At 43.3% G+C, this 24,065-nt stretch overlaps 1 protein-coding gene across 3 annotated transcripts in view; it reads right to left on the bottom strand.

Moving 5' to 3' along the window:
* Positions 1–22,990, bottom strand: part of SLC4A7 (solute carrier family 4 member 7) — a 125,158-nt gene extending 102,168 nt beyond the window's left edge. The window contains exon 1 of one of the 3 annotated variants that reach the window (XM_088831589.1): positions 22,725–22,990. Coding sequence is in view for 1 of the 3 variants with exons in the window: in XM_055414781.2 (XP_055270756.1) it covers positions 22,725–22,772 (48 nt within the window). In the remaining 2 variants the exon portion in view is untranslated. Of the gene's footprint in view, positions 1–22,117; positions 22,305–22,724 lie in introns of those variants that run through there. The other 2 variants (XM_055414781.2, XM_055414791.2) reach the window with 2 other exon arrangements.
* Between the last annotated feature and the right edge of the window lie 1,075 nt (positions 22,991–24,065).

Genomic DNA, 24,065 nt, shown 5'->3' with positions numbered 1-24,065 from the left:
ATATTGTCCACATTTGTTCTCTAGTAAGAGAAACATTTTATGAGTAAAAACGAAGCTTCCTTACAGTAGTAATTCTTTCTATGCTCAGAGAAGGCAAAGGAGTAACGGAAAACAGCTTGGAGGCCATCAAGACAACACGAGAAATCAAAGATTGGGGTTTGGATTATCTCTTCTTCCCATATAACTAACATGCGTAGCAATCTGATTTTTAAAAGGATAAAGACAATAGAAGAAACGGTACCAAATGAGAGATTTCATCAAATTTTTGGAAGATTGGGAAGTGGATGTAGGAACGGTTGTTTCATCTGGAAAATAGACAGTAACCTAAATATAGTGATGGAAGAAATAAGGTAGGACACAGAAAGCAAAACCATGCTTAATAAACACGGCATCAAATGTCATTAAGTAGATTAATTTACATATTAAATTGTAACTAAATATTACATACTAAATTGAGAAACAGTTTCTAATTAATGACCTAAACCAGGAAACTATCTCTACAAATTGTATTAGCATGAAGTTTATTGAAAACTATACCTATACAAATATAATACAATTTGTCAACTAGTTTATTTTAGCTGAAGATAAAACATTAATGGGTAGAGGTTCTAGATCCAGATCGCCTAAATTCAAATCCTAGTTCTTCTACTCACTAGATGGGCAAGTTATAACCTCACTGTCACTCAATACCCTCATTTGGAGCATGTGGCTAATGACAGTACTTTCAACTAATAGGTTATAGAAATTAAAGAAGATGAATGCAATGTGCATAGGAAAGTTCCTGGCACAAACCAAGTCCTCAGCTAAATATTACTAGTACCATCCTACCACAGGATCCTCTTTACTTCTGTCTCACCAAAAGGAACTGGTAACAGAGACTCTCCTTTGGCCAAATTTCAGCAGCCCCGACACCCCACGACGGCCTCCATTAAGAAGAAGTCTGCTTCACCATTCTTTAACAAGTGTCACCGAGTGGCGCCATCTGGAGGCCAGCTAACAAGGTTCTGCGTTACTCCAGACAACAGGAGTGCGGTGACGAGGAGAACTGTGAACAGAGACAGGCTTAGAGGTGGTTAGGGCGCTGGCTTTGGTGTATGCAGAGGGCCTGAAAAGTCCCAGACAATGCTCACACTTTCAGCTCTGTGTAACCAGAGTGGTACCATCCACTGAGACAAGAAACGCAGAGAGCAGGAACGCTGTTAAGTTCGAAACCATGTGAAGTCTCAGCTGAGTTATCCACGTGGAGACAGCAGTGGATAGGGCTCCCTTCTGGCACCTTCGACGCACTCCGTAGAGAAAGTAGTAAGATTTCCTAGGATTGAGGGTAGAGAGGACACAGTCTGAAGTGTAGGGAATGTTCAGTGTACCCAATGCAGAGAACAGGAGACAATTAGCAAGACAGGACGCAATGTCTGTCTTCAAGGAACCAGAGAAGGCTATCAACGTGCTTTGAGCAACCTAACACAGTTAACTGGAGAAGGCAATGGCAACCCACTCCAGTACTTTTGCCTGGAAAATCCCATGGATGGAGGAGCCTGGTGGGCTGCAGTTCCTGGGGTCACACAGAATCGGACACGACTGAAGCATCTTAGCAGCAGCAGCAGCAGCAACACAGTTAAACTGATTGAGAATTAGGGGTTTATGAAAATTGTTACTACTAACAGACATGATAGTATTCTCTCTCAAATAAGACAGAGGCTGGCTACAGGCCATGCAAATGGGGAGCGTGGAGGTAATGGACCTTTAAAAAACTCAGGGGGTGGGTAGTAAGTGACTCAAGAGCCTCCAAGTTCAAAGAATAAGAACTACGGGATTAATGGAGTAAGACAAGAAAGCTTTTTTTTTAAAAAAAAAAGGAGCTTGTGGTCAGACTTCAGTATCTAAATTTAAGAGTTCACTTAAACAAACTCCAGAAGTTAAGGCCCTAGGTCATGAGCATTACAGAATGGAAGCAAGGGTCTTCTTGACAGGTGAGATGAGGAAAAGGAACAAACTGACATTGCTCACCCCGCCTGCACGCTCAAGTAACCTGAGACCACACCAGGCCTTTGCCTGAGGAGCCCACCGAAGACTGAGTCAGGGGCCGGCGCCTACAGCAGCTGAGAGAAGACCAGCAGACAGCAGGGAGGCCACACCGTAAGCCTCCGAAGAGCAGACCCGCCAAGGTGGTGAGAATACCCTCTTCTCTTCATCAGTCCTCTGACCCTGCTGGCTCATTCGATAAAGGATCCACCTGCAATGCAGGAGTCCCTGGTTCGATCCCCAGGTCAGGAAGATCCCCTGGAGAAGGGCATGGCAACCCACCCCAGTATTCTTGCCTGGGAAATCCATGGACAGAGGAACCTGGCAGGCTACAGTCCTCGGGGATAGCAAGAGTAGGACACCACTGACCAAGTACACCACCACACATGACTCAGCAGGAAGAGAGGAAAAGCTGGCTACGTTATCAACAAGGAAAACCATCAGCTTTAATTAGAAAGATGGAGGCTATATCCACTATACAAATCCACTACAAATATTACCGTTAACAAAATGACATTGGTGAACACAAAATAAAAGGCATCCTATGTTCTGTGAGCATTTTCCACAGCACTAAGATAGATATTCGGAGAAGGCAATGGCAAGCCACTCCAGTACTATTGCCTAGAGAATCCCATGGATGGAGGAGCCTGGTAGGCTGCAGTCCGTGGGGTCGCTAAGGGTCGGACACAACTGAACGACTTCACTTTCACACATTGGAGAAGGAAATGGCAACCCACTCCAGTGTTCTTGCCTTGAGAATCCCAGGGATGGGGGAGCCTAGTGGGCTTCTGTCTATGGGGTCACACAGAGTCAGACACGACTGAAGTGACTTAGCAGCAGCAGCAGCAAGATAGATATTAAGGGCACGTACTGTACCAGCTTGAGAGCCTGACATCCTGGTCTGAACTCCAATTCCGCCACTCATCAGCGGCAGGAACGTGCAGAGCGGCCTCCTCCTCCTCTCATTTGTACAACAGGAATACCACTGCCCTACCACATGTGGTGACAGGGTAATGTTCTAACACTGCTCACAACACACGCACACATATTCAGCTGAACTATCAGCAATAAATAAGAAGTTTAAACATCATAAAAAATAAGCTATTCACAATATCAGAAATATGAACATCACCCTAATTTATAATAAAAACTGAAAAGTAAACAAAATCAATTTATAAAGTGACTAACACTTTTAGATATCTCTACACAAACGCTACTTTTCAATTTTTATACTTTACAAACACATATCTTGTGAAGTCAACGACCTTTCATAAAGTCAATCTTTGTGGAGAATCTGCCTTAAGCTTCTCAGGCAGCACGGGGCAGCGGCGAAGGCACCCATCTACAGAGTAAGAGATGGAGACACTGTTCACAGTGGGCAAGTCTGGGACAGGGGCTGCACACACCGCAGTTAAGGGCACAGAGAGAAAAGGTAAGAACAACCATCATCTTCATGGTTTTATTTTTAAAAGTCCTGGCAAGTATGTAAATGAATACCTTTCAAAAAAAGTTTTTGAAGAAAAAAGGCAGATAACAGCTGAGGTGTTTAAATGAAATATACATGGGCCACAGATTCTAACTGGATAGGAAAGAAAGTGCAACAGCAGGAAGAGGGGGAAAGGGCGGTGGGGATGATAAGCAACTAAAAAGCCTCAAAGTTCAAAGACTAAGAATGACATGAGTATACCGGTTACCAAATCACATGAATGACCCTGTAAATTAGAAACGGGCGTAAATTCCTATTATAGCTTCACTGACAACTTCTCTAACAGTCACCAAAAACTCAAACATTGATCAGCCTTGGAAACCTCTAAGGGGACTCATTTCTAGAATGGCCTACATAATTTTAGAGGACTTCCGATAAGATGACAGACATGCCTAAACACACTTAAACTCTTCAAAAGCCTAAATTACAATTATGTGAAAATGGCTTTCACTGCAACCACCTTCACATTAAAAACAATTAATGTGATCAACAATTAAAAGTCATTGCTATGGTGCCAAAAATGATAACCCAACTGGAAGTCTCTGAAAAAGATGAGTACTTATGCAATCTCCCAAAAATAATTTAACTTTTTTTAGAGATAATAATTCGACTGATTTGTGTGGGAAAGAGTTATAAGAGAGTAACTTCAGATATTTAAAAATATTTTATTACAAAAATAATGTACACTTTATGTAAAAATTTTGAAAAATATAAGAATCTGTCTACCTTCAAATTCCACCTCCAAGATATACTCAATATTTACTCTACTTCAACATTGAATATTAACAATATTAGAATTAATGATACTGAATATTGAATTTTTATTCCATCAAATAAACACAAAAAATTAAACCACACAGGAACACATTCTATGCTTTTCACTGTCAGATACTTAATCTGCAAATATACTCAGTTTTACATTATAGTCTTCTCTAAGGATTATCCAATACAATAAACAAATCCAGTTTTCTTCCAAGCCACTATTAATTCAATGTCATCGAGCATCCACGCTTCTCATGCCGCCTCTTATGAAACCGCAGGCAGTTAACCTGCTGATCTAACAGGTCCTGAGTCAGCAGCACAGGCAAGCCCTCTACAGCATCTTCCACATCGGTCCTTCCCAAGCGATCTTCTCATTGAAGCTACTGCCCTATTTCAGGCACTTCTGAATCAAACCAACTAAACCAAGTCTTCCTAATTACAACAGTATAAATTTATTTTTGCTCAGGAGCCTAAAGGATTAGTTGATGACAGCCTGAGGATGAATAGAGGAAACTCTGCCAGCAGTTCTTACTTCTCATTACACTTCATTTATTATATATAGAACCAGTAGGCTATTACAAATGAAATATGAGGCTAAATGCGCCAATGTAAAAACTGCTGATGTAGCATTAACTTAAAGAAGTCAAATAACAATGTTTAATCTAAATACTTACTTCCATATGTTAAAATTTTAAATGAGAAAAGAGTAAATGCTATTCCTAAAGGAATGCAACCTAGTGCTAATTTTAGGAAATGGATCTTTTAAAATTTATTTACTGATTTTTGGTGCACTGGGTCTTTACTGCTCTGCACCAGCCCCCTCTAGCTGCGGTGCCCGTGCTGCGCGGGTTTCTCACTGCGGTGGCTTCTCTCGTCACGGAGCTGCACTCCGGGCCCCTGGGCTCAGCAGGCGCTGCACGTGGGCTCAGCAGTGGCACCTGGGCCTCGGTGCTCCACGGCTGTGGGATCCTCCAGACCAGGGACTGAGCCTGCGTCCACTGCACCAGCAGGCGGATTCCCACCCACTACACCACCAGCTAAGTCCCAGAAATGGATTTTCTTTTAAAAACGTTTAATAACAACCCCTGGGAAGAAATACATTTTACATCGCCAGTATACACATGTATCTGTTTACATGTCTATATACTGTATACGTGAAACAAAAGTTCCACAAAACAACATTTGCCCTTACTATTGCACCTCTTTTCTTTTTTAATGCTGTGCTAATCCACTAGTTGTTTCTGCAAACCACTAAGAAGTCACAACCTACAGTTTGGAAAACAGTGAGACCATTCAGAGGCAATGAATTACACAGACCACCTGCACCAAATTTCAGATGCTCCCCAACTTAGAATGGTTCAATTTAACAGTTCAATGTAACAGTTCCATTTTACCATGGTACTAAACAAGACAGGAGATCAATCCTGGGTGTTCATTGGAAGGACTGATGCTAAAGCTGAAACTCCAATACTTTGGCCACCTCATGCGACAAGTTGACTCACTGGAAAAGACTCTGATGCTGGGAGCGATTGGGGGTAGGAGGAGAAGGGGACGACAGAGAATGAGGTGGCTGGATGGCATCACCGACTCGATGGACATGAGTTTGAGTGAACTCCGGGAGTTGGTGATGGACAGGGAGGCCTGGCGTGCTGTGGTTCATGGGGTCGCTAAGAGTCGGACACGACTGAGCGACTGAACTGAACTGAACTGAAACAAGACACATCTGATAGATAGAAACCATACTTGCACTTTTGAGTTTCAATCTTTTCCCAAGCAAGAGATAAGCCTGCCTGCTGAGGCTGGGTGGCCACAGCTCCCCATCAGCCACACGATCCTGCTCAACACACTTAAAACCATTCTGCACCCAGACAACCATTCCACTTTCCACGTTCAACACGGTAATCAGTAAATTACATGAGACAGTTTTCAAATTAGGTTTGAGACAGATGACTGTGCCCAACTGCAGACTAACTGTGAAGGGTCCTGGGCACACCTCGGGTGGGCAGGGCCAAGCTCTGCATTAAACGTGTTTCCGACCTAGGATATTTTGAACTTATGATGGGTTCACTGAAACACTGACCCATCGTAAGTTGAGGAAGATCTGTTCTTTTGGACAAGCACAGACTCATCAGAGTTTTAACTCCATAGCTACTTTGAAAAGTGGATGACAAGAAGCAGAGGAGTTAAAGCAAGTTAAAGCTGTGCTTCACGACCCACAAAGTGAGTAAAACATTCTCACTGAAGACTCCAGCCCTGCACTCTGTCAATCACAGGTCGTTTATTTACTTCAGACAACAATCTAAGCTAAGAGCTGTGATACCACAGGGGTTCAAGGCCCTTAAGCAGTAACCGGCCCCCACCCACAGGCCCAAACAAAGCTAGTCCACCAGTGTTCATCCATTACAGTGTAACAGAAAATTCTCTGGAGGCTGCATGGAAAATGTTCTCCCTTTGGCTTTCTACAAAAATCTTTTCAATGATCATGATGAACTCCTCCATCAGATACCTCTCTCGGCCTAGTCTGGATATAGGGTAATGACGCTACCCCCAGTGACCTGCTGAAATTCACTACCACCTGACTGTCACTTCAAACGGCCCCTAACTATTTGAGGTTCACAGCCATAACTGCAGCAGCACGGGCCCTGCACAGATAAAACAATTCCTCATGGCTAATCCACTCAATATTTCAGCACTTAGCCTTTTAAACCCATTTATTGCTAAATCAATTTGACCAGCAATAATAGCAAAGTAAATTACCATATAAAAACTGAGTAGATGCAGTTACATAAAACACACAACTGGTAATTTTTAACTGTGATTTGAAATAATGCAATTTAACCAAAAAATCCTTCCCTTACCTTATTGTCCATCCTCCTCATCACACCTTTGATTTCTAGTCAATAAAGTTACTTGTATGGATTTATATCTTATCTCTATCAAAACTGTCTAAAAAAGATCCGAAATAGCTTGGAAAATATAGGTAAGGAAACATCAATCTCAGCAAAGAACAATTAAAAGTCCACAGTGACATCCTTAAAACAAACTGTGTTATACTTTAAAACTCCCGTGAGAATTCACACATTTGTAAAACATAATGGAAACCTGGCTGTTTAAATTCAATAAAATTCAACGCTACATAGCAAGTCTGAAAATTCCTAAGTATCTCTAAATTGTTTAATTATCCAATGATTTAAATAAATACACAAACATATAAAAAAATGAATGTGTGCATTCACTTGTATGTATAAATGTGCAAGCTGTGCTGCGTTTAAGTCACTCAGTCGTGTCTGACTTTTGCAACCCCATAGACTGTAGCCACCAGGCTTCTCTGTCCATGGGGATTCTCCAGGCAAGAATATTGGGGGGGCTGCCATGCCCTCCTCCAGGGGATCTTCCCAGCCCACGGATTGATTCCCAGCCCAGGTCTCCCACATCGAAGACAGATTCTTTACCATCTGAGACACCAGGGAAGACCATATATGTGCGTATGCATATGCATAACAAAATTCAGAACATTCACATTAGTTAAAATACATTCCTGTTATTTCAGTTTAAAGAAACAAATGACAATTCAATTTAAGAAGAAACTATGAACTCTTAATAAAGTATAATTTCTTATTATTATGCCTCAGTAGACAAACTAGGAGTCATCTTATAGTTACTCCGTCAAGCAGATGCAATTTTCTTTTGCACTGTAATCCCCTGCAGACTAAATTCTGAAATCCTAAGTAACAAGAAAATACAGTAAAATCTCTTCAAGGCAGAATTAAGCTCCCTAGCAACCCCTGCAATCTATAACAAGCCAAGAATCAGAAGACCATCCATCTTAGGTGGTAAACTCCGCGCCAGAATGACATAACAGAAAGACCTTCCCTATCCCATTTAATAATTACGAGATTTCACTTGTTATCTATAACAAATCTACAGTAGATAAGAAATTCAAGGACAAAAGAAAATAATTTAAAAAGATAAGATTAAAAATACACACAAGCCTAAAGCTAGTCAATGATCAGTAGTCTATTTTTTTCTTGGCTGCACTGGGTTTTCATTGCTGATGGAAGGCTTTCTCTAGTCATGTTGATCAGGGGCTACTCTCCAGCTGTGGTGCACAGGATTCTCACTGCAGGGACCTCTCTTGTACAGCACGAGCTCCAGGGCACTTGTGCCTCAGAAGTTGTGGAGCACGGGCTTAGCTGCCCCACGGCATGTGGAATCTTCCTAGACCAGGGATTGAACCTGCGTCCCCTGCACCGGCAGGTGGATTCTTAAGCACTGAACCACCAGGGAAGTCCCAGTAGTCTATTTTTAAAAGGACAGCCATATATCACCTTTTAAATGTCTTGTCAAATGGTTAAAATTATTTAAAGAAAAACAACTACATTAAGCTTTAAACTTCTCAACATTTTGCCAAGATATAATTATATTCTTTAAATTTGTGACTTAAGGCAACTTGTGAGTTAAGAGGGAAAAAAAAATGTGTGTGTGTATATGTATATGTTTCTGTCCCGGGTTCCTGACAAAGAACTCCTAAAACACTTGTAATTTCCTAACTGATAAGAGCACTAGGAACATCTTTTGTTCTAATATTTGGTCTTTGACCCTGGTTTCTGACACAGGTCTCCTAAGTCCCTTGGAATTCCTGGGTGAGAAGCCGGCTGCACAGCAGGAGGTGGAGTGGAAGGTTCTTCATCCTTCTCTCTCATCGGTATTTATAGCCACTCCCCATCACTTGCCTGAGCTCCGCCTCCTATCAGATCAGTGGCAGCATAATAAATCTAATGTCCTTGAATCATCCCAAAGCCATCCCACCCACCCTACCCCCTACCTTCCCTGTCCATGGAAAAACTGTCTTCCATGAAACCAGTCCCTGGTGCAAAAATGTCAGGGACCATTGGTTTATCACATCCTTTCATAATAAATTGGCAAACAGTAAGTAAAGAGATTTCCTGAATTCTGTGAGCCACTCTAGCAAATTAATCAGCTCCAAAGAAGGAACTTCTGATTTACAGGTGACAGAAGGCCAGGGGGCCCTGGGGTAGGGGAAGAGCCTTGAATTCCATTATGGGATCTGACATCATCTCCAGGGCACAGAACTGAGCGGGATTACAGGACACTGAGTTGTTGTCACAGAACTGCATGGTGTGGGAACAACCCGCACGCATCTGAGGTCAGACCTGCTGCGAGGGTGGTCAAAGTGAACATAGACGAGAAATGTGGGAGGAAAGCCAAGTTTTTCCTAACACATAATCCCTCCTCAAAGAGCTAAACGGAATCTCTCAACATCAGGGTTTAAGGAGAGCTAAGACATTCTATTTTCTGTGTCTTCAATCAACCTGTGCACTAACTGAGCTAAGACATTCTATTTTCTGTGTCTTCAATCAACCTGTGCACTAACTGTTTTACAATTCTGTTACATGAGATATTTAAAAAAAAACAGAGGATAATTCTTCATAACAAGTTTCCAAGGTAACACTGAGCATTTTATATAGTATATTCTTATCTTTAATCATGAAAAACGCCTCTAAGTATTATAATATCAATTTTACAGATGAGAAAAATGAGATTCAAAGATGGCAGCTGCCCCAAGGCCATCTGGTGGCAGGTCAGGGACAGGTAATCCACGTGTGTTTGAATCCCAAGCAGCATCTGGTACTAAAGCCACTTCCAAATTTTACCTCGTTCTGAAAAAGAGGTTTTGGCCTTGTGGTTATTTAGTGACTTTCCTATTACTGAATAAAAATAGCTCAATAAAATAAAACGAAAGACCAAATGAAGGCCAACTTTAGTCTGAATGAATCCCTTATTCAAAGTTGGCCAAATATAAATAGGCTCATAACAGAACCTTATCCTGAGGATACTGCTAATGGCACGTGCAGAAATGGAAAAGGAAGTTCCTCCTGAACATATTATGAGGTCATCTGGGAACAATTAAAGGAAAACAAAAATAAATACAGAATATAAAGGACTCTGAGTCAACGCACTGGTTAGTTATAGCACCTGTATAAACAGTGATCCATGGACTGCAGAGTTAGGAGACAGAGCCCAGAAGGTCCACTGAGGGTCCACGAACCTCAAAATTACCAAAATAAAAGCACATGAAGAAAAAATTATATTAATGTAAGTAGTAATTTAAAGAATTCACAGAAATAGCCAATTTTATACCAATATACACAGTAGTTGGGATCTTCCCTGTAGTGCTGATGGTAAAGAATCTGCCTGCAATGCAGGAGATCTGGGTTCGATCCCTGGGTCAGAAAGATCCTCTGGAGAATGGCAATCCACTCCAGCATTCTTGCCTGGAGAATCCCATGGACAGAGGAGCCTGGCGGGCTACAGTCCACAGGGTCGCAGAGTTGGACACGACTGGGCACATATGAGTACATGAAGCAGCTAATATTGTATCTGGGGTGAGATCCCTTTTCTTGCTATTGGCTATAAACATACACTTTGAAAGTCACTGTTTTCATAAACCAAATATTGAAAGTAATAATATACAAGTAAGAGACTCACTGTTTTCCAATAATCAATATAAATGTATTTCAAACTTCTAAAAATATCCTAAGAGTCATAAAACTTTCATGTTAGTGATGCTTAATGCGTACTTGCCAAAAATCCTAGCTCAGGTTAGAAAAAATGGTAGGCACTCTTACTCTGAGATCAATTCAAACTATTTATTCAATATTCCCACTCAACAGAACCAAGGAAAGGAACATTCTATTCTCTTCTACTGGTAGTTGCAAAAAGCAAAGTAGGAGTCTTTTTCTTAATGGTAACACCATAAGTAAACAGAATTTATTAATTTACTGATTAAACAATTAACTACAAATATATTCAGCTTCAAATCTATGAGTTCATGGTATTATCCTAACATTCATTCATTGAACAAATATTCATTGATGGCCTTCTACAGAAACCCTCTCTGCTGATGAGTTTACTTGTATAACAGGAGTCAGTTCAGTTCAGTCGCTCAGTTGTGTCTGACTCTTTGTGACCCCACGGACTGCAGCATGCCAGGATTCCCTGTCCATCACCAACTCCTGGAGCTTGCTCAAACTCATGTCCATCAAGACAGTGATGCCATACAACCATTTCATCCTCTGCCGTCCCCTTCTCCTCCTGCCTTCAATCTTTTCCAGCATCAGGATCTTTTCCAAAGAGTCAGTTCTTCACATCAGGTGGCCAAAGTACTGGAGCTTCAATGTCAGCATCAGTCCTTCCAATGAATATTCAGGACTGATCTCCTTTAGGATTGACTGGTTTGAATCTCCTTGCCTTCCAAGGGACTCTCAAGAGTCTTCTCTAACACCACAGTTCAAAAGCATCAATTCTTCGGCACTCAGCTTTCTTTATGGTCCAACTCTCAGACCCATACATGACTACTGGAAAAACCATAGCCTTGACTAGACGGACCTTTGTCAACAAAGTAATGTCTCTGCTTTTTAATATACTGTCTAGGTTGGTCATAGCTTTTCTTCCAAGGAGTAAGCGTTTTAATTTCATTGCTGCAGTCACCACCTGCAGTGATTTTGGAGCCCAAGAAAATGGTCTGTCACTGTTTCCCCATCTATTTGCCATGAAGTGATGGGACCAGATGCCATGATCTTTGTTTTCTGAATGTTGAGCTTCAAGCCAATTTTTTCACTCTCCTCTTTCACTTTCATCAAAAGGTTCTTTAGTTCCTCTTCACTTTCTGCCATAAGGGTGGTGTCATGTGCATATCTGAGGTTATTGATATTTCTCCTGGCAATCTTGATTTCAGCTTGTGCTTCGTCCAGCCTGGCATTTCACATGATGTACTCTGCATATGAGTTAAATAAGCAGGATGACAATATACAGCCTTGACATACTGCTTTCCTGACTTGGAATCAGTCCGTTGTTTCATGTCCAGTTCTAACTTCTGCTTTCTGACCTGTATACAGATTTCTCAGGGGGCAGGTAAGGTGGCCTAGTATTCCCATCTCTTGAAGAACTTTCCACAGTTTGTTCTGATCCACACAGTCAAAGGCTTTGGCATAGTCAATAAAGCAGAAATAGATGTTTTTCTGGAACTCTCTTGCTTTTTCGATGATCCAATGGATGCTGGCAAATTGATCTCTGGTTCCTCTGCCTTTTCTAAATCCAGCTTGAACATCTGGAAATTCTTGGTTCACATGCTGTTGAAGCCTCACTTCAAGAATTTTGAGCATTACTTTACTAGTGTGTGAGATGTGTGCAACTGTGTAGTAGTTTGTGCATTCTTCAGCATTGCCTTTCTTTGGGATTGGCATGAAAACTGACCTTTTCCAGTCCTTTGGCCACTGCTGAGTTTTCCAAATATGCTGGCATATTAAGTGAAGTACTTTCACAGCATCATCTTTTAGGATTTGAAATAGCTCAACTGGAATTCCATCACCTCCACTAGCTTTGTTCGTACCAGTGCTTTCTAAGGCCCACTTAACAGGAACAGTAAGTGATTTAAAGATGCCCAAAAAAATGCATGGCTCTAAGTAGGCCTTCTCTAAAACGTCCATGACCAGTTCTTCACCAACTTAGCCACAGCAAAAACAAGACCAGAAGTCCTAGATGAGTGATTTACATCAATGTGAGAAAAATGACATCACTCCCCGACCAGTGCCACAACTGGAGGGAGAGAGCAGAGCCTGAGCAGGGCTCCCTGCTTCCTCTGAGGCGCTGCAGTCTCAGGGCATCACCGAGGTGTACACCCAGACGGAGATATAAGAATACCTTCAGGGGTGGTCCTCTCCTTTCCAAATCACTGGCTTCTGAAAGCCAGCTAAGTGGAAATCATTCCTTGGGTCCTATGTTTAACTAAGGTTTTAAATGGAGGGCTAGAAATTTCACACAGAACACACAGGACAAGAGGAGGAATCGCAGGCACAGAGGCGTGCTCCCAGGGCACCGCTACGTGGTCCAGCCCAGCAGAGGCCGGTCGCCCAGCGCTCACAACACACTTAGGTGTGAGCAGTCCCCCTCCAACTGGGCCACAGTAAGCTCAACAGACGTCATCTGGGAATTGTTTTCTTCTTTATTCTCACCCACTTCTCTTCCCATTTTTTCTCTTCCCTCTGGAGTCACAGGGGACTAAGTCACCTGGCTTCCATGGTACAGCCTCTAGCTAGCTTAGACCCTCCTAAGCTCCAATTCAAGAAGGAGAGAACTAAATAATTTTTTTAACATATATGATCTTCAATCGAAGGGAAGTATAAAAACCACAAAGGAAAAGTCTAAGTTTAAAGACATATGTGTGTGTATATATTATACACACACACACAAAACCATACAGCTACTTGCTTGCACATAAGGCACATTCATTTACAGCAACACTCAGTCTCTCCCCACTTCCCACTTTCCACTGACTCCTCACTAAGTTAAATTCCTGGATAGAAAGAAGCTGAAAGGGAGAGAAGGATCAGGACATCAGTAACAAACAAACTCAAAATCTCCAAGGGACTCGAGCATTCAATATCATAATTAGGCATGTCGTGTGTCATTTTACTGACAGACACTTATTGCTAAGTGGTACCTTTATAACATGAAAAATTAAGTAGTTCATAATGTATTAGACTGTATCGACAGATATACAACTCTTTATCATGACATAACTAGATAGGTATGTCAACCCATGACATAAAACAATATAAGAAATCATCCTATTTTCCTGAATATGTTTGCATGGTTCAAAAATCAAAACTACATTGAAAGGGACACAATGACGTTTTGTTCCCACTCTGGTCTCAAATCCTGTTCCTTCATACCCTCAATGGTATTTTTACTAGTTTTTTGATAATCTTTCCAGTGTATTTATACAAATACTAGTAGGTACAAATGAAGTGAAAGTTGCTCAGTCGTGTCACTCTTTGCAACTCCCTGGAATATATACAGTCCATGGAATTCTCCAGGCCAAAATACTGGAGTGAGTAGCCTTTCCCTTCTCCAGGGGATCTTCCCAACCCAGGGATCGAACCCAGGTCTCAGGCATTGCAGGCGGATTCTTTACCAGCTGAGCCACCAGGGAAGCCTATAAGTACAATATACATTCTTTATTACACTCCTTAGAGAAAAGGCATGAAATATTATCTTCTGACTCACACCCTGATTTTTTAAAATCAATTTATTTGCGAGATCCCTCCACATCAGTACAAAAAGCTCCTCCTCATTCATTTTTCATAGCTGTGGTAACCTACTGTGTGGATGGAGCATAATTTATTCAACTAGTGCCCTTTCATGTTGCTTCCAAAGTACCTCCCTAGGCAATACACTTTTAAAATCTCTCCTGTTACTGTAACAAAGCGAATTATAAACACCACAGGGTTTGCTTCCTTAGACCTATAACAACACAGCATATTAGTGACCTGCTCTCTGAGGGCCCCCCGCCACCCCGCACTGTGCAGTGTGGTTTCCCCACCAGAGGCGGGACCTGCGCCCGGGCGGTGGGAAGCACTGAGCCCTAACACTGGGGCAGGGAAGCCCCGGTGACCTCCTGAGCACATTCTGTAAGAACCGTCAGGAATTCCTACCTTACATGGCTGCATTCTCTCCCCATTAGAGCTGAATGTCTTTACTACAGGACTTTTCAGAGCCTTTAATTAATCACTGTGAATCTCCCAGAAGTACAGCCTGTGACATCACCCAAACTTGATTTGGCTACAAAATGGTTCTTTTGCAAAATCTTCTACAGGTACACGGTATTCTGGAAAATAAACTTTAGCAAATATTGGGGTGAATTTAATAATCAGTCATCTAGTTAAGCAACACATAAACCTATGAACTTTCAAGAAAGGCACAAAACCAAGCTGAGCTAATTTTTAGAGTAGGCTTTGGCTGTTTTTCGAATTATAAAGTCCTTTGAAATCTAAATATAAGCTATTTGACCCTCTTCTAGAAAGTAACACACACAAGCTTAATTTTCAGTTTCTGTGGATTCAAGGACCCCAGAGGCACTTCCACAGTCCCCATGGGCACATCTATTTTAGAAGCAATTTTAAATAGACCGCTGTATTTCTGTGGCACCGTTAATACCCAATGCTAGGACAGAATTCAGGGCACTTTTCACACAACGCTAATGAAAACATATTAGAAAATTCACTATGATGCGCTCCTCGGTGCAAGTGAATAAAGCATACACAAAGGGATCATATTTAACAATTAATGATATCACGAAAACTAAATTCTATTAAATAACTGTGGGAACTACTGATATTACAAGCAGTGTGGCCTGATTTTTACACGTCTCTTATTGTAGAAAAATAAATTAACAGAATTAAGAAATTTGGCCTTTAATTCATCTTATACAATATGTAATCTTTTCCACAATTTTAAAAAACACAATACATTTTACATTAGACTGTTGTATCTACTAGAAATAAAATTCTGCAGCAAATCTGAACATGACTTTGTAAATGCCCAGGAGAAACAAAGAAAATTCTGTGCTTTTTAAATGCAGATCAAAGAATTCCCAGGCATGACCACAGTCGAGCAGCAGAAAATGATTAGGAGAGAAGAGGTATTAATAATACACTGAAAGGTGATACACGCAGGGCCACCACAGTCGGTTTGAGGGCAAAGCAGAAGGGCACCGACAGGAGAAACCAGCAGAGGCCGAAGCCCAGCCCAAGCTCCTCTCATCAAGCCTGATGCTAAGGTTGTAATTCAGACAAACGCAGCTCTGTAATACCCTCTGCCCTCCCTTGCCTGACACTTCCTCCCCCCAGAACCCCACCCACTCAAGGCAAATATTAAAAAGTGCTAAAATTTTGAAAAACAAAATATGTTTTCTAGATCAATAACACAGTGGCAAAAGCATAGTAAAATGGGAACTTCTAATTTAAATTCTTATCAAAAATTTGTTTCTAAATGATTTATTTGAACAGAAACAGCCCCACTACTACCATGAAACTCAAAGGGAAGACAGTCCACTATGCATACATTTGCTTTATTCCTTTTTTTTTTTTTTTTTGGTTATTGCTGAATACATTAATTTCTAAAGTGAGAGGAATTCTGTGTAAGTATTGTCAGTATTTTAACAAAATAAAGAGTAGTATTAGGCTGAAAATATTCTGTATATAAAAGAACATGTACCAAACACAAAAGCACCAAGTGTTAACTATATGTTATGGGAAATGATGAGAAAAAATGATTTTGAGTGTCATCTTTTCCCTTCTCAAGCTCTGCATGAGTATAGGCATCTTGCAAATTGTGAATCCATTTTCAAAGATATATCCACCTCCCAAGTTCCTAATGAGAGATGATGATACAAGTCAACAGCTCTCCAAATCGAGCAATGTGACAAAAAGAAGCAATGCAGTCCTAGAATCCAGGAAGGAGAATGCTGCACTGCCTGACACGTGAGAAGGATGACATCCAAATGACACCAGTCGGCACAACACTCTACAAAGAAAAAGGACGGACATTTAAAATATTAGTGCATCTTCTTCTACTTTGTTATGAAAGAATGTGTTTCATCCTTCACTGTATCATTTACTGCTCTAAATAAACTTATTAAAATTCAAACTATGGCTAAAGAAAACTTAAAACACTTAAAAATATGCTTGAAATAGCCAAACTATAACTTTTCTGTACTAGCATATCAGCTCCAGATAAAAATGCAAATCTATATCATAATCTCATTATCTTCCTAAATAAAGCAAGCACTGAAAACATGTTTGGCCACTCCGGTTTTAAACAGTCAATGATTCAAATGCATTCTTTTTAATGGCTGAGTAATACTCCATTGTGTATATGTCCCAAAGCTTTCTCATCCATTCATCTGCAGATGGACATCTAGGTTGCTTCCATGTCCTGGCTATTATAAACAGTGTCGCGATGAACTCTGGAGTACACGTGTCTCTTTCAAGTCTGGTTTCCTCAGTGTGTATGCCCAGCAGTGGGATTGCTGGGTCGTATGGCAGTTCTATTTCCAGTTTTTTAAGGAATCTCCACACTGTTCTCCATAGCGGCTGTACTAGTTTGCATTCCCACCAACAGTGTAAGAGGATTCCTTTTCTCCACACCCCCTCCAGCATTTATTGCTTGTAGACTTTTGGATAGCAGCCATTCTGACTGGCGTGAAATGGAACCTCATTGTGGTTTTGATTTGCCTTTCTCTGATAATGAGTGATGTTGAGCATGTTTTTCATGTGTTTGTTAGCCATCTGTATGTCTTCTTTGGAGAAATGTTTGTTTAATTCTTTGGCCCATTTTTTGATTGGGTCGTTTATTTTTCTGGAATTGAGCTGCAGGAGTTGCTTGTGTATTTTTGAGATTAATTCTTTTTCAGTTGCTTCATTTGCTATTATTTTCTCCCATTCTAAAGGCTGTCTTTTCACCTTGCTTATAATTTCCTTTGTTGTGCAGAAGCTTTTAATTTTAATTAGGTCCCATTTATTTTTGCTTTTATTTCCAATATTCTGGGAGGTGGGTCATAGAGGATCCAGCTGTGATTTATGTCAGAGAGTATTCTGCCTTCTTGCCTGGAGAATCCCGGGGCCGGGGGAGCCTGGTGGGCTTCCGTCTATGGGGTCGCACAGAGTCGGACACGACTGAAGTGACTTAGCAGCAGCAGCAGCTCCTCTAGGAGTTTTACAGTTTCTGGTCTTACGTTTAGATCTTTAATCCACTTTGAGTTTATTTTTGTGTATGGTGTTAGAACATGTTCTAGTTTCATTCTTTTACAAGTGGTTGACCAGTATTCCCAGCACCACTTGTTAAAGAGATTGTCTTTTTTCCATTGTATATTCTTGCCTCCTTTGTCAAAGAGAAGGTGTCCATAGGTGCATGGATTTATCTCTGGGCTTTCTATTTTGTTCCATTGATCTATGTTTCTGTCTTTGTGCCAGTACCAAACTGTCTTGATGACTGTCACTATGTAGTATAGCCTGAAGTCAGGCAGGTTGATTCCTCCAGTTCCATTCTTCTTTCTCAAGATTGCTTTGGCTATTGGAGGTTTTTGAATCAGTTCCACTGAGGTGGATGAAACTGGAGCCTATTATACAGAGTAATGTAAGCCAGAAAGAAAAACACCAATACAGTACACTAATGCATATACATGGAATTTAAAGATGGTAACGATAACCCTGTATACGAGACAGCAAAAGAGACACAGATGTATAGAACAGTCTTTTGGACTCTGTGGGAGAGGGCGAGGGTGGGATGATTTGGGAGAATGGCATTGAAACATGTATATTATCATATGTGAAACGAATCGCCAGTCCAGGTTTGATGCATGATAAGGATGCACAGGGATGACCCAGAGGGATGGGATGGGGACGGAGGTGGGAGGGGGGTTCAGGATGGGGAACACATGTACACCCATGGCAGATTCATGTCAATGTATGGCAAAACCAATACAATATTGTAAAGTAATTAGCCTCCAATTAAAATAAATAAATTTGAAAAAATAAAATCTTTAACTAATTTAATTAAGTTTTTTAAAAAAAATAGTCAATGAAAAGCATTCAGCCATGGAAGCAAAGAGTCAGGAACTTAGGAATCCATCACCAGTCCAGTCTGCTGGCCCTATGCCTTCAGCAGACTGCCAGCAGCAGCACTGTCAAATACTGTCAGGACACTACGCCAACCACAGATCCCTTGATGGTTTATTATCATTATACAGCTGACCCTTGAACAATCCATGTGGATTTCTGTCCAAGAAATCCATATCACAGTTCTGCACAATCCAGAGGCAGTTGAATCTGTGGACGTGGAACTGCAGATAAAGAGGATTTTTGACTGCATGGAGGGTCGGCACCCCTAACCTCTGTGCTATTCAAGGGTCAGGTGCAGTTACAAATAGTCCTGAAAGTCTTCCTAAATTGTAAAATTCAATGAGCATTACTCAACAAAATACATGAAGTTGACTGCTAATAAAAACAGAGGCAAACTTCAGTGTAAGTTATAATGTTGGTATAGCTACCCAGTTTGTACAGGAATCAAAAATTTTCATGTTCACAAGAGGGCTTAAAAAAGCGGGGGAGGTAGCCGACTGATCTTTACACATATAAAAACTGATGTTCATTGTAAAACTGAAAACAGTGTATGCATAAAAGTGGTAACTACAGAAGAAGGAGTAATCAGTAAGAGGAAGCTATCATGGAAATCACAAGCCGCACTGAATAATCTATCATTTTAACCCTATGAATCACCTGTATGCTCCCTGATATAAAAGACCCATTTTGTGAGCTGCAGATACTATCTAATCGAAGATCACAACTGTACAAAATCCAGTAAGAAAGAAAGGAAAGGAAAGCGGAAGAAAAACAACCCATTACAGGATGTTGACAAGCATCAGTACCAAGGTTTTCGCACACCACATACCACTAAAACAACACACCAGGTTCCTTCAACACCACACTGCTCTGGCTTTCAAACTTAACCTACGCAAGTAACTGCAGTCAAGTGGAACAAAACAGTTTTCATGTCTTAAGTTCTCTTAGAAGAAAACCACTATACTTACCAGGCTCAGTTAACAAATAAAGCAATTCAATCCAACTCAAGTGTCCTACGGTTTCAGGTGAACTGAAGACAGATTTGCTATTTCTCCCTTTATCACACCTCCATGGATGGTGGCCCAGAGACACCAACTACAAGGCCAAAGGGGAACTGAAAATCCTTATCATGTGCCTGGGGTGTGTGATATCCCTAGAGCTATCCAGAGAGCTCCCCAAAGAGACTGCACACTTACAGACCTATCAATCACCTTCACTACCAATCATCTCTGAAGTCATCAGTTCAGTTCAGTTCAGTCGCTCATACCGGGTTATTAATATCTCTCATTTCTACTAACAACTACTTTCCTACAAGTATTTCTCACAGGCTCATGAATGTATTTTAACTGGCACTCACCAATGGAATTAGCACGAATGCAAATACTATCATCGTATTCACTGCTGCTGCTGCTGCTGCTAAGTCGCTTCAGTCGTGTCCGACTCTGTGCGACCCCATAGACGGCAGCCCACCAGGCTCTGCCGTCCCTGGGATTCTCCAGGCAAGAACACTGGAGTGGGTTGCCATTGCCTTCTCCAATGTGTGAAAGTGAAAAGTGAAAGTGAATTCGCTCAGTCGTGTCCGACTAGTAGCGACCCCATGGACTGTAGCCCACCAGGCTCCTCTGTCCATGGGATTTTCTAGGCAAGAGTACTGGAGTGGCTTGCCATTGCCTTCTACACTTGCCAAAATAAACTCACTGAGACTAGAGCTCTGCCCACCTTGTCTGACTGCATCCCCAGTGCCTGTACCTAGGAGATACTTAATCGAAATGCCGTAAAATGGATGAACTTAGCTAACAAGTAACAGAATTCTGTTAAATCATGTACGGTTTACAAGTAGAACATCTGCTAAAACCTGAGAACCTTCTAACAGTGCTATTTGTTGTAACAAGATTTAACAGGATGATGAGTTTTTGTAATAAAGCAAACAAAAGTTGAAGAAACAGTCAGACGTGACTGAGCACACAAGCAAAACAAAAACTGCATTCTTTTTTCCTATTAAGATAAATGACTTTTCTCTGTATCCCAAAACCATACTCAATGAAAATTATAGAATTTTAAGAGAAGAAAGCTTGGAGCCTAAGTTATGAAACAGATGGGCTCCAGTTTCAGAGTAACAGAAACTGCCATCAATTCATTCAAAAGTTTTTACATAATTACATACCTAAGATGGCATTTTAGGAATAATCATTTTATTCTACCTTTTTTTTTTTTTTTACTATGCTAAGCAGTTGGTTAGGGGTTAGAGAAGTTAAAACTGACAAATATAATCTTCCACTTTTTCAACTTTCATTTACCAGGGGAAAAACAATGAGGAAAGCATTAACTCTGTCAATGCAAACAGTTTCTCTCATCCCAGTTTTCAAGTAACAGTGTTCTCTACTAACTTAAACCAACAATTTTCCTGTCCTCTCATTCTATTTTTAGATTGTGATAGGTTATCATGTTTGATTTACATTATCAATGTGTATATGGCTACTGCAGCCAAGTCTTCTATTCCCAAGACTTAGGAGGCATACACTTCCAAAGTGCTCCCTGCCAAGTCATTAATAACAGCGTTCGATAATCCCCCTGTCCTCTGTCTCCCTCACTTGAGCAGAGCTGTTTCTGTCTCCGTTGAATACTACAGAATGGGTTCCCAGTGTTATCACAATGAAGGATCTGGTAAGGCAATGCATTATCACAGGCTTCCTTTGCTAGCTAAGAAGATAATATCTGAGAACACAGCATAGTTTCTCTCCAGCTTTAAGAAATCGCTGAGGCTCTTTACCGCTCTGAACTAAAAGTCTGGAAATGATAAATTCAAGAACAGCCAAGTGCATCTGATACATGCTATTAGAGAAGGTGCTAAGCAATACATCTAAAACAAGCTTATTCAAAGGCCACACAAAGAATTACAATAGCTACCTTAGGACGGACGAGTTTCCAGGATTCTATTACCATCAGTACCAGTGATCTTCCAAAAACCACTGCTAAATAACTTCACTGTCTGGATACGTTTTCTCCGTGTTTTGAGAAGTCATAGGTGAACACTCTGACAGGACGAGTGGCTACTCTCAAGGCCTCACAATCTCTAAAAGGACGGGGAGGTGTAGGGGGTGGAATAAGTGAAATTCTTGAATAAGAATACATGAAAAGCAATTTTCCTGTTAGTTGTGAAAGACTGGAAAATTTTTCACTGCAACCTTTCCTCCTTTGCTGGAAGTAGGAAAATTTCTAACACTTGTCTGCCCTTTGAGTCACAGCCGTGGGGACCTGTGCATCCCCCACGAAAGCAGGAAGTCGGTTTCTCTAGTCTGGGCCCGTCGGGTATCCCAAACTTGAAGGCAGAACTTCTGCAAGCCCACCCCCGACTGCCCCTCACCCGAGGCCACTCCGAGCTCCAGCGTAAACGCGCTCTTGCTGGGAAGGAGTAGCGCAGAACACCTTCCTCTCCACGCTTGGCCGGTGGCAAGAAGGCACTCGGGTTCTCGCCAGAAGAGGAGGCGGCGCAGCGGGCAGATCGGCGGCGAGAGGAACCGTGGCCGCCAAACGCAGGCGGCTCGTCCACGCGACCGGAGAAGTCCCGAAACAAAGCGCACGGCTGCGGGCGGCGGGCAGACGAGAAGCTTCAGCAGCTCCTCATCGCGGCCTGCGGCGTCGCCAGGTGGGGCCGCGCGCCTCCGGGGGAGAGGGTGGGTTTCCGAGGGTCTGACCGGCGCCGAGATCATCGGAAGCGAGCCCCGGGAGGAGAGAAGGCCGGGAAGGAGAGGCGAACGCCGCGGCGCGGAGGCGGTGCCCGCCGCGCTGCTGGGCCCCCGGGACGCGCCGCCGGCCCCGCTGCGGCCTCGCCAGCGCCGCCCGCCCGTCCCCCGCCCCAGGCAGCCACACAAAGGGGCGGCGAGCGCGCCGGCCGCGGGGCCGGACCCGGGACAGCGGCCGCCGCGCCGCGCCCCCGCCGAGCCGCCCGCCGCCAGCATCCCGCCAGTTACCCGGGTGAGGAGCGGTCTCATCTGCTCGCCGGTCCCGTCCGCCTCCATGGTCCGCCGTCCAGCCCGCTGCGCGGCCGCTCCGCTCTGGCCCCGTGCGCGCCGCCCGCCGCGGATAGCCCGGCGCGCCAGGGAAACGGACTTGCGCTCGTGCGCGAGGCGCGCGCGTGGGGAGAGCCGTGCGCGCGAGGCGGCGGCGCGTGCGCGGCGGCAGGCGGCTGCGTCTCGCGGGGCCCGAGGCCGCGGCGGGTAACGTGCAGCGAGAACTGCGCCGGCCGCAGGCCCGGCGGGGAGGCGGCGCCGCGGCTGCGGGGGGCGGTCCCGGCCGTGACGCGCCGCACAGGCCCGCCCGCCGCCTGCGGGCCCCGCGGCCGGGCGCCGGGGGGGGCGGGAGGAGGCGGGCGGCGCGCGTCCCGGCCCGTCTCAGGCCCTCGGGGCTTCGGGCTCGTCTCCGCGCCGTGCCGGCTCCGCGCGAGGCCTGCCCCGCTTTGTCGGACCTTTAGTGACCGAAGCTAAGCGTGTAGCTCATCGTCCCTCATCCGAGGTGCGGCGGGAGTCACCGCGGAGCCCACCACCTGATCACGTTCCTCGAGGCGGGAGGGAAGAAGGTCGCCCCCTTTCCAAGGACGCTCACCGGAACCCCAAAGGAGCCGGGTGGTCAGGCCTGCTCTCAGTTCTCCGGCCAGAAACCCCAGCTAGGACGGGGCGGGGGCGCGGAGGCGGCAGGGTGAAGGACGGCACACCTCTGGCCAGGCGTCCTCGTGTGCTGGGGCCCCCGGCCGGGCACCGCGGCGGCCCCACGCTCGAGTCCGCCCTTTGGGGCGCTCCCACTCCACATGCCCAGCTCTGACTGCAGATAGTGAGGTGCTTCCCACGCACGTCATTTAAGGATTGGGGGAATGTCCTTCCATAAACGTGCCTGGCACGTATCAATGCTAATCATAAGCATTGCTGTCAACTGGGTTGTCTTTAAGTGTTCAGAGAAGAGAACAGAAAGAGCTAAATCAGTGCTATGGAAGGAAATTGTATATTACAGCAGGTCTGGAGCGCTTATACGATCCATCTCAAAATGGGTATTAGTACAGCTTTTTGTCAGAAATAGTTAAGTATCCTCGATGATGCCTTCCTGGTATGGGTCTTAGTCCCCTTTTCCCAGGTTTCCCAGAGTGTTACTTCTAAGTGGGCATCTTACTTTGAATATAGACCAAATGTGCTACCCTTTACAGAAGCCTACATGGGACTCCCCTGGTGGTCCAGTGGTTAAGATTTTGCCTTCCAATGCAAGGGTTGTGGGTGTGAGCCCTGATGCGGGAGCTAAGATCTCACATGCCTCAGTGCGGAAAA

This window comes from Moschus berezovskii, chromosome 24 (genome assembly GCF_049115385.1).
Source record: "Moschus berezovskii isolate FMDL1 chromosome 24, NW_MosBer_1.0, whole genome shotgun sequence".
Taxonomy (NCBI): Eukaryota; Metazoa; Chordata; class Mammalia; order Artiodactyla; family Moschidae; genus Moschus; species Moschus berezovskii.
Note: the sequence above shows the minus strand (reverse complement) of the source record. Positions and strands in the feature narration are given on the sequence as shown.